The following is an 11189-nucleotide window of genomic DNA, read 5'->3' on the forward strand; positions in this document are numbered from 1 at the left end:
CATGGTGTTTTTCAATTGGATTTTTTAAACACCATCTTTGTATATGATTAATGTTTTTTTGAAGAAAAAAAATGCTTTACTAGATTTCCCTAATTCCTCCATCTCACGATGTCGTTACTGAAGGATCCGGATTCGAGCATGTGCCTGTGCATGAGTGTTTTTCTTGTATACACCCTTCACCTGTTTAATTGAATCTACGTTCATCGTCATGGCAGAAATTAGGTAAAGTGATGAAAGAGCAACGTTAAAAAAATACAAATAATTTCTTCCCAGTGCATCTGAAGGGCACTGAAAAATCAGGAGTCCAGAGTTCTCTGTTCACGATTGTCCCTTATATGACTTCCATAAGCTCATTAGCTTATGGGACAAGCGACAAGTAATGTTCACACTGTCAAACTAGTGACACACACTTCCAGACTGTAAAATACCATTCATTGCACATGAGGGTCCAAACAGCAAACGACACGTTCATATGGCGTATTCGCGTGCTACTTGTTACTTCGGTCGGAAAGCTCCTTAAAGGAAGGGTGCTGAGACAGAAGCGACGCGCTACAGGGGGAGTTCCCAAGTAAGTGACAAGCGACATGGTGCATTCAGTCTATTAGCAAGCGTTGCTTGCGAACAACAGATAGGCGACACGATAAGCCGCACATTACAACAACAGATCTAGGCTACACGATAAGTCACACGTGTCGCTTTGTCGCTTCTGCGTCGCTCAAACTGGGCCATTTCCTCAATAGCTTGCAACATGTTGCCGTGGTTTGTTGTTCGCGCATACGCGATGCAATGAGTGTCTTGCTTTAGTGAGATTGCGCACCAAAGCGACAAGCGCCACGCGACACTTATCGCTTGAGGATTTCACCAACCGAACGCTGGCCTGTGCTTCCCGTCATGCCGCTACGATGTGAAATGTTGCTCTTGGTTGACTCCTTTCCAAGCAACATGTGTCGCTTCGGTATGAAAGTTGCCTTGACCGAATGACCCGTGTCGCTTTGGTGTGAAATCCTCGTATCGTTTGTCGCGTGTCGCTTTGGTCTAAAATCTCCTTGAGGAAACGGTGCAGTCAGAGCTTTTGTCCCTACGGTTCGAAAGGCTGCATTGATTTCCGACTGTTCGCTTTCAAGCAACATTTGTGGTTTGTCGCCTCGGTATGAAATATCTCTCAGGATACTATTTATATTCTAATAACATAGAAAAATAAACTCTAATACACAGTGCAAGACCTGACGTCCGGAATGACATTGCGATGTTTCTTCTTGTGTTACGCATGCTATTTATTTATTAATTTTATTTTACTTTTCTTTCCAAATTAATGCCATTTCGTGACTGCAAATCACTCCACAAATATAACTGTTTCCATCAATTCACGTACCGCCTTTTAAGACAAACAAATCTACACAATATATTCCAAAAACTAACAAAGCCGCATTACTTTCATAAGAAAATTAGCACCGACATTGATCGCACTGCCATCTATGTTTCTCATCCGTCTGGGGAACCAGTTTGTTGGGTCGTTTTCCACACTACGTTATTCAAGGCGCTGTAGTTTAGCTAACCCATTTTTTTTATTGGTGGCCGAGAGATTAGAATATTTAAATAAAACACTACTAAGACAAGAGTGAGAGAGAGTGTGAGCAAACATTTGTTATATCTTCCGTATTAAAAAAACAAAAAAAAACAAGAGCGGCGGCCGTTTCTACCTGAAACTGGTGAGTCGGAGGGAAACCCAGCTAGAGTACTCCTTCCAGTTTTGCCGGCAGATCTCACCGAGGGACGAGAACCGCGTGAAAAAAGAAGTGTTATAATATGTGAACTGTGGCTTCAACAAGACACTAAATATTGTGATTTGAAAATAATTAGAGATGTAAGATTGATTGATCTATGTCTGCTAGACTAGCTACTCCTCAGTGCACATCACTGTCCTATTCTCATTCTATCTATTACTCTGTAGAATTTTCATATTTCACTTTGTTGATTTAATTCTTGTATCTCTAGCATCTTCTTTTTATACATCATTTTCTACTTTTGTTTTCAGAGTCTATCTGCTTTTCTTCTTAATTCCTCATACCTCTCAGCATTACTTCGAGTTTCCCTCTGTAACATTCTCTCTCTAGGCATTCGAGGTGAAGAATCTCCTAAGGAATCTCAAAAAGGATATCAATAGAAGATTCGATTCGATTTGGTGTTTGAAGTCCACTTTATGCACAGTAAGGCTAACCGGGACTTGACCTACAGTTTAAAGTGGGATCCGAACCACTATGAGCCTCAACCGGGTTTCGAACCCGGGACTCCTTGATTACAAGGCAACGACGTTACCACTGTGCCATCGGGGAGGCCCTATCAATGGAAGATGTATGACTACGTAATTTATGTGAATCTCTTCAGATGAGGAGGGCCAGACTTCGGATTTTTCTACAAACCTTTCATATCTGTCTTTTTGTGTTAAGCAGCTTCATGAATGGGTTTCCCCTTAGCCAAGAGGTCCTCTTCTATCTTCAAATGTGATATCAACCCTCACACAGTTTGAAAGTAGCAAATTGAAAGTCAGATTACCTGGTGAAATAAATACCCTGCGGTCAATGCTGGAAAAATTTAAGGAGAAATCAAATTCTTTGTGTTGGCACCCAGAGTTTGAATCCGGCCTGTGCATGAGTCAGGCACGTATCCAGGAATTCCTTTCAGGGGGGGGGCTCAACACCATTTTCTAAAGGGGTATAGTAAGAACCTCACAATTGTATGTTTAAGACCAGTGGTGGCAATTGGGTTCCAAAAAAGGGGGGGCGGACGGCGGTGTAAGGAAAGTTTACTTTCTCTATGTTGAGGCAAAAAAAATGGGGACCAACTATCCCTTAATTAAATCGTCGCCACTGTAAGGCTGTCATTTTAATCAGAACGTGAAATCGGAACATTGTTTACCACTCGACTCCTCTGTTTCCATGCATTAACATTGTGTGCCGGAACCATCTCAGTATGTGTGTTTGTCCATTTCTTCTCATCAGGCATAAAAACATCTACGGTGTTTTTGAGTGTTTTTACGAAGCTGTTACACATGCACGGGATGGACAATCCACTCGACAACGCGAGATTCAAATTGTGGGCTGTGAACTGGACGCAGACAGCTCTCGAATATTTCTCTCTGATTCGAGCCTGAACACCACTAACGTGTCTTGTCCTCCCATGTTTGCAGCTCTTATAAAAGCCGAAACACACCAAATTGTTCAGATTCAGGCCTTAGCACTCATAAGTGTTCAAAAATGCCTGTCACAGCTTCCGCTGTCTTGTCATATATCGGCACGAAACAAAGGAAGTCTTCTCGAATACAGTTGGATCACGAAACAAATAATGCACAGTGAAAACCCTTCCGTTCCCAACACATCTAATGTTTCGTCTCCCAGTATGATCAAATGCTTACTCATTTATCTCAAGTGACGTGCCCAAGGGAGTGTTGGTGAGGTCATAACCCCATTTGACCCAGTATTCCTTTTTTTTAAAAAAAAGAAGAAGAAGAAGAACGTCAAAGACAGGAAAAAATGGCAAAATCAGGACTGACCACCAAAAATAGTATGCGTAACCCCTCTCCCTTCCGAAAATTATGGGCACGCCACTCTTTATCTCGGACACATTTTTTAAAATCAACTCACCAGAAGTTTTATCATTCCGTATTGGAGATTAAAGTAAGATGCGTTCTTCCTGCAGGTTTGGATATGATCCTTTAGGGTGCCGTCGTCTGCCTGCCTTCCCACCTAACCTTAACAAGGCCCTAATTTTCCATCCTTGTGACTTGGATTTTCAAGAGTTAGGAAGGTTTCAGACCGAAGGGACACGCGATACATGACGATTGGAATGGGCCAATCAACAGCAACGTTTCACACCGTAGCTACACAAAAGGCCGCACAAACATAATTTCGACTTGTGAAATCCTCAGGCGACACGGTGTGAAATCTCTCTTATTAGGCTACTGTCATTGTCACCTCGAAGCAATAGCTCTTGTTCACCACAGAAGAAAAAATTTCTCCTCAACCGGTGGGAATGCTCCTCAGTTTTCTTCTCTCTCCTATATTTTCTGTGCTTGTTCACTATACAGGCAAAACCTTACGATTTGATATACACAGGACATGTACTATGTAGACATTTTAACGAAAAATCGGTTGAAGTCAAGGATGGCTAGGTGGCTCAGTTGGTAGAGCTCTGATTCGGGTTCTGGTAAAGCCTGCAATTTCCGCCTAAAATGTCTACATATGCAACATCTTCTCGCTTTCTCTTCTCGACATTCATAAAATTTTCGGCTGTCTCTTCATGGTAGTTAAATGTTTGAATGTGTTTCGAACCCAGTAGGCTTAAACAAAAGTATTTTTTATACCATGAAATTCTCGGACTGCTTATACGAAATTTAGTTCTGGCAAAACTAAATCATCACTCAAAACTTTGATTTTCAGTTGATCTATGCAGCTTATTTCTGTTTTAATAAACCACTCCGTCTTGTCTCGATAATTATTTCTCCCAAATTATCATCACATTATTCAAGAAGCCAAAATCCTAATTTTATCTAGTGTAATCAGAAAAAAAATCCTGAAGGGGGGCTCGAGCCTCCTGATTCCCACCTTGGATACGTGCTATTGACAATAATAGGGTTATAGAACACCATCCGTCTTGTCTCGATAATAATTTCTCTCAGATTTATAAATTTATTATCTTCACATTATTCAAAACGCCAAAAATCTAATTTTATCTAGTGTAAGCAGAAAAATTTCCTGAGGGGGGGGGGGCTCAAGCCACCTCATCCCCACCTTGGATACGTGCTATTAACAATAACAGGGTTATAAAACACTCTCCGTTTTTTCTCGATAATTATTTCTCTCCTTAAATTATTTTCACATTATTCAAGAAGCCAAAAACCTAATTTTATCTAACGTTAACTGAAATATTTCCTGGGGAGAGGGTCGAGCCCCCTGTACACCATCTTGGATACGTGTTATTGTCAATAACAGGGTTACGGAACATTCTCCGTCTTGCCTCGATAATTATTTCTCTCCTTAAATTATTGTCACATTATTTTATTTCACACCACAAGAAACCAAAAACCTCATTTTATCTAGTGTAAATTTAAAACTTTCGGGGGGGGGGGGGCTCGAGCCCCCTAAGCCACCTCTCTGGATACGTGCCTGGCATGAGTGTTCGTTCTTTGCGAGTGTCCCTTCATAAACTCATCCTTATCGTCGCGATTAGCCATAAGTGGCATGTCTTTTGGTGGATGCACTTCATTCGGTGATTCTAACTCCCTGAATATATAATGTACCAATTTCTCAGGTCCTGTTTCTGTTTTCATGAAAGCCGACATTTCGACTGTAACAACTAATAAAACAGTACTATACGACGCACGCTTTTAGAAGCGATATCGGGTGGGGCCACGCAGAGGGTGTGCGTGGCGATCAACCAATGGCAGGAGTGCAACGTTGTACAGTTAGGAGACTGCGGCGCGGAAGTTAAAAGCAGTGTTCTGTATTTTTCTTGCGCGCAAGAAGTTTTCATAAAACTCTCCACTTTAAGGTTCATCATAAGATGGGGAAAGACATTTTGAACCTGACTGTCCAAGTCCCATGAATTTCCGTCGCCTACAGGCAGAGTTATCGCTCCTTGAAGAAACAAGGGAAACACCTTTCATTTCCTTCCGCCTGTTTTTTTTTCGTTGCCACCGTGTTGACGCAGTTGAGTTGTTGTGTCTAGGGAAAACTGTGGGTGTTAAATTCGCCTCGATATAAACAATGACCCTTCATTGTTCTGGGCGTTCTCGAACATTGAAAGCCTGGGTCAGTTTGAGTTCAGCGTTTTCGTAGCAAGGACGGTGTAAAATTATTCGCTTACCGTTCACTCGTGCGCCACAAAGAACAGTTTGTGAAAAGATTAAATACAGCCCTTTCGTGCCATAGTGTGTGTTCCGTGTGTTCTTTTTATTTTAAATAATGTCACTCTCAAAACTTAGCACCAGTAGTACAGGCACCAAGGGTGCAAAATCTAATCATTAACCTCCAAGAGAGTGACTCGGAAATGAGTGAAATCAGTGACACAGAGACCCATGGGCGTCCGGGAGGGGGGGAAGGGGGCCGTGCCCCCCTGGAAAATGAAAGTCAACCAAAAATTATATATTTTTCACAATAATTTCATTACAGCCACAATAATATGTGCTAATTATTGCATGAATATGATATTCAAATTTAAGCAATGTTTTTGAGGAAACAACACTATTATGGAGGAAAATGTGACTTGTTTGCCCCCCCTGGAAAACATCCTGCGGACGTCCATGCGGAGACCGAGGAAGACGACGAGAGCGGTGATGAATAAATAAATACCTTCAAGCTTCTTTCAGGTATGGGTTTCTCGTATATGCTACAGTGATATCATATTATAATTCTGTGCAGAAATATTCACTATATTATTTCACTGTACTCATATATACCGTGCATGCATTATCAAAAATAATGGACACATCGCGAATTTTCTGTCCTTTCCTTGCGCTAAAAGTTAGTTTGGCAACAGCGCAGTAGCACTGGCTGGGTATTGGCCAAACTCATGTTCCTTCTAAAAGCGTGCGCCGTATAGCATGTTCTAATGTTCTTTCTGGGTGTAAGGTGTAAGGGGTAACCGTTTCTGAACACACGTAAATGTTGGCCTCACTTCCGCGTACTACACGCTGGAAACTGCAGTCTTGCAGGCCAGCGTCTGGACCTACGGCCAGTAAAATCCTCTGTAGGGCTGTGTTATCCTGCGTTTCGTCCTTACATGTGCTGAGTGTCCCTATACAGCCTCCGTTTTTAACCTGGGTAAGGAGATTTATGTCCTCAGAGACACATGTTGATTATATTATCTATGGTAAGGGGCTTGTATCTCTATAATGAGACGGGTGCAAGTAGCATAAGTGCTGACGCACCCAAAATTTTAATTTCAATCAATCGATAACGTTCTTTCATGGATACCGGTAACAAATAAACAAAATTATTCATTGTTAGTTAGTACTGCAACTATTTACTGCTAATAATAATAGTATTATTATTAATAATAATAAAATTACTGTTAATTTTATTATTATTAAATGTTATTTCCGTTATCTAACATAAATAGGTTGTTCAATAGTTGATGCCAGTTACAATAGGTGCAATTAAATAGGACTAAACGAACATTCGCTGCACACCCTACATAATTAATTCGGTTTTTTAAATGAATTCTGAGATCAAAACCAACAAGTGCAATGTGTCAAATTAAAGATAAGAGTTGACACTACAATTTTTGTTTGGAACACTTTCTTCTCAGATGCCTAGGTTATTAGTGATTTAATGATAAACATAAAATTATTAGTAAAGAAATACAATTTTTTTCACTAATCTGTGATTTACTAATTAACGGTTGCTAATATCGAAATATCTAAGGTAACCTTAAATATAGAACGCATCGCACGCTTTCGTTTAAAAAGAAGAACGTTGAAACCGGACCATTAGTTTCAGAGGTATAGTAGTTTTTTTTTTACCAAAAGTTAACATCCGCCATCTTGGATTGGCCGCCATTTATATTAGCTATCACTTTAAAATGGCAATCATGCTTTTTTTTGTATTCTTACACACCAATATAATTGTGGCTAGTGTTGCCCACGAGACGAGACTTTGGCCTGTCTCGTCTCGTGGAAATGCTGTCTCGTCTCGAAAATATTAGTTTGTCTTATGACACATGGTCAATCTCGTCTCGTCTCGAATTTTTAAAAGCCTGTCCCGTCTCGTCCCGTGGGCAACACTAATTGTGGCATAAAGGAAAATTAGTACCCCCAAATTATATCTAATTCTTAATTTTGCCCACTTGGACCATTGACTAAAAATTAAAAATGTTGCCATGTTTACTTAGTATGATCACAATCAATTTACGAAAGGTCTTAACTGTAGTTTAACAAATTACGGAAAGTTTTTAAATGTATCTTAACAAAAATGACAAAAAGTATTAAATGTACCTTAACAAATAACAAAATGTCACTTAACAAATAATCAAAGGCTTAACAGAACTTTAACAAATCAAAAAAATTTTAGCTGTAGTGTACCAAAACACAAATCGTAACAATCATAAAAGATTATAACTGCACCTTAACAAATCATAAGAGAAAGTCCCAACCTGCATTAAATGAACCTTAATAAATAGTTAATAATAATCCTAGGTACCGTAAATAATAAAGATCTTGATTCTACGTAACGAATCACAAAATACAAAATCATGGTCTAAAAGGATAGAACCACTTAAATCACACAAAAAATGTTTTATTTCCTTTTTCTTGGTAATTTACAGGCCTCCACAGTATGATCTGGACGTAGCCATTAAGAAATACATCTTCAATGAAAAGAAAAAGATGGATCGGCAAAGGCGCCTACTGCAAGGCCATCTACCGTCCCCAGTGACAAACGTTAACTTGCCAGCGATGCGAGGCGATGAAGACTGGAAGACAGTCGACGAGGAAATTGAAGACTATGTGAAAGATCTACAAAATAACGATGAACAATTTGACATGTCCGGTGAGGCCGGAATATCTGATGAACTAGGGTAACATTTAGTGTACAGCTCTGTAATTGTGGAAAGTGATGGAATAAAATTTAACTCTTAACGGGTGTCTCATGTACATTATTTGTAATTATTGAATGTCTAATTTCTTCACATTAACTTCACTGCGCTGAAACCAAGATCGCATCGAGACGACACCTAGACTGATATGTTGCTTGTCGAACCAGCAGTTCACATACGACATTATGTTTATACACCTCGGTAGATCATCAGACAGGCTACAGAGTAGCCCCTACTCTAGCAACCATTTCGAGCGCCAGACTGGTTTGAGGTAGACAAAGACTGCCGCAGAGAAGAAAAGGGAAAATTTCTACTTCGCCACCCCTTTTTTTTTCAACACGCCAACCGCTGCAAAAGTTGAAAGCCCACAGCCTCAGGTACTCTCTAGTCCATCACTATAAGGACTGTTACAGGATTGCTTTTCCTTGATTCCCTTTCATTTCATCCGAAGAACTCGGTGGAATTATTAACTTCTCTTATCTAGTGTATAATTTACAGTGTGTTATCGGTGAGTCATGTTGATTATAATTTATTATGGCATAATACAATAAAGGTAATACAATAGTATTTTAACAGCAACACGTTCAAAATTATGCATGCACTTTGAATATGATTATAAATATTCTGTTATAGCTTCATAATACTCCTCTAGAATATATGCCTCTTGAGGAAATTGGGGAGCTCCGAATGAGTGAGCGGTAACCCGGTCGAGAAGACCTACAACGACTGGGGGTTCGTCGGGCTGACCACCCGTCACCCCAATACTGGTCTAAGATCTCCACGCTATAACAGGTGACGGAGGAACAGTGTGGGAGGGAGACCAGCAGTCGGTAGGTAAGCCAAGGCTCTCAAGGGCTGTCGCGCTGTGGGTTTTTTTTTTTTTTTTTTTAAATTAATAGTATAATATAGTTTAATAAAAATAGTTTCGATCTAAATTGAATATAATATCTATCTATATGAGCCCACGGTAAAGCATAATAAATCTACAATTTCTAAGCTGTTGTACTGAGATTTTCAAGATTTTGTAGTGTTCTGACTTGATATAAGAAACATATCTACGAAATAATATTATGTTGCAATATGTCTAGAATTTGCTCAATGTTTACCGTGGATTTGCTGGACTGATTGTGTATTTTCCAGAGGAAAAATACAAGATGTGGATATATTCATAATGAAATATATGCCATATCCGCGGATGATTCTTGTTGGGAAACCTGATGGTAAGAGACCAGTAGGAAGGCCAAGACGAAGATGGAGGGATAATGTTGAGATGGACCTAAAGGAAATTGGTAGGGATGGAAAAGAGTATATAGATCTTGCCAGGGGCGCCGACTTGACAAAATTATTGGGGGGGGGCTCTGATCACTGAAATTAATTAATGAATGACTCACCCCTCCTTTTTTTAAGTTTTGGCCTCAGTGTTCGGAATCTCCTAAAAGCCCATGAATTCCTAAAAAATATTAAAATTTTCATTTACAGTTCGAATGCAAAATGTAAATTGTTCACGAATGGATATGTCACAAGTTTTGTCAACCATAATAGCAAAATATTCCCGACTTTTAATATCTGCTACTACGGAGCGCAAAACATATATCAATGATCTCGTTCTGAATGTCATGTGAGAGCTATTTGTAACCCGAATGTCTCATCCACTCTCCTAGTTCATGCACATCATCTTTTGAAACTCTTTTTAGTAAAAATGTTAAGAATATTCATAATTATATACTTAGTATATATTAATAAGTCATGTGTTTTGCTGTCTCTGGTCATAGCCCCCCAAAGTTGATGGTCTAGAATATTTCAAATGTGTATTGAAAGTTAAGTTCATGTGGCACAATTCAGAGTAAACTTTACAAGAGAAGCAAAATAATATATTAGATCCTCTTAAGCAAAATTATTGGGGGGGCTCTGCCCCCCACATCGTTAACATTGGGGGGTTCGAGCCCCCAAAGCTCCATGGAGCCGGCGCCTATGGATCTTGCTCAGGATAGGGACAGATGGCCTGTGTTGCTGCAGCCATGAACCTTCGGGTTCAAGAAGGCTAGAGAGTTAGTTATCCGCGGATGACGTGTTCACAGAATTTTTAACCCATAATATTTGTATTTTACTTATTGTACATCGCTTTTCTGTCGGTTAGGCAAATCGTGACAATGGGGATGATGAATCATGATTAGATGAAAACGGATGAAAGAAACCCCCATGCCCAGGCTAGGACTTGGAACCGGAAGCTTCGGTGTAAGATCGCGAGCAAACACTACAGGAGAACTTGAGGCAAGTTGGCGAAGCAGGCAAGATGACGAATTCCAATTTTCTTCTCAATAGTCTGCGGTGGTTGTGTGCGACAATATTCCGAAGTTAGCGGACGTCATGGCGATCGTTGGGAAAGAAAGCTCTTGAGATCGCGAAGTTCTCAACTCCTTGAAGATAATGAAATATAAATAGTGCATTTCTGGAAAGGTAAATATCACACTAATAATTGAGATAAATATATTTTGTAATTAGAACTTATTTGGAACATAATATAGGATATTTGGAAGTTTTAATATCCTGAGAGATGAATGGCAATATGACGACAAGTGAAAATATGCTTTATAGGACAA

The 11189-nt window shown here is 39.8% G+C and overlaps 1 protein-coding gene across 1 annotated transcript in view; it reads left to right on the forward strand.

Moving 5' to 3' along the window:
* Nucleotides 1-8601, forward strand: part of LOC145985510 (collagen and calcium-binding EGF domain-containing protein 1-like) — a 30710-nt gene extending 22109 nt beyond the window's left edge. The window contains exon 6 of the mRNA XM_083119583.1: nucleotides 8320-8601. Within this exon, the coding sequence (XP_082975709.1) occupies nucleotides 8320-8575 (256 nt within the window). The 3' untranslated portion in view covers nucleotides 8576-8601. The remainder of the gene's footprint in view (nucleotides 1-8319) is intronic.
* The last annotated feature ends 2588 nt before the right edge of the window (nucleotides 8602-11189 follow it).

Source organism: Lepisma saccharinum, chromosome 3, assembly GCF_977018435.1.
Source record: "Lepisma saccharinum chromosome 3, izLepSacc3.1, whole genome shotgun sequence".
NCBI classification, from domain to species: domain Eukaryota; kingdom Metazoa; phylum Arthropoda; class Insecta; order Zygentoma; family Lepismatidae; genus Lepisma; species Lepisma saccharinum.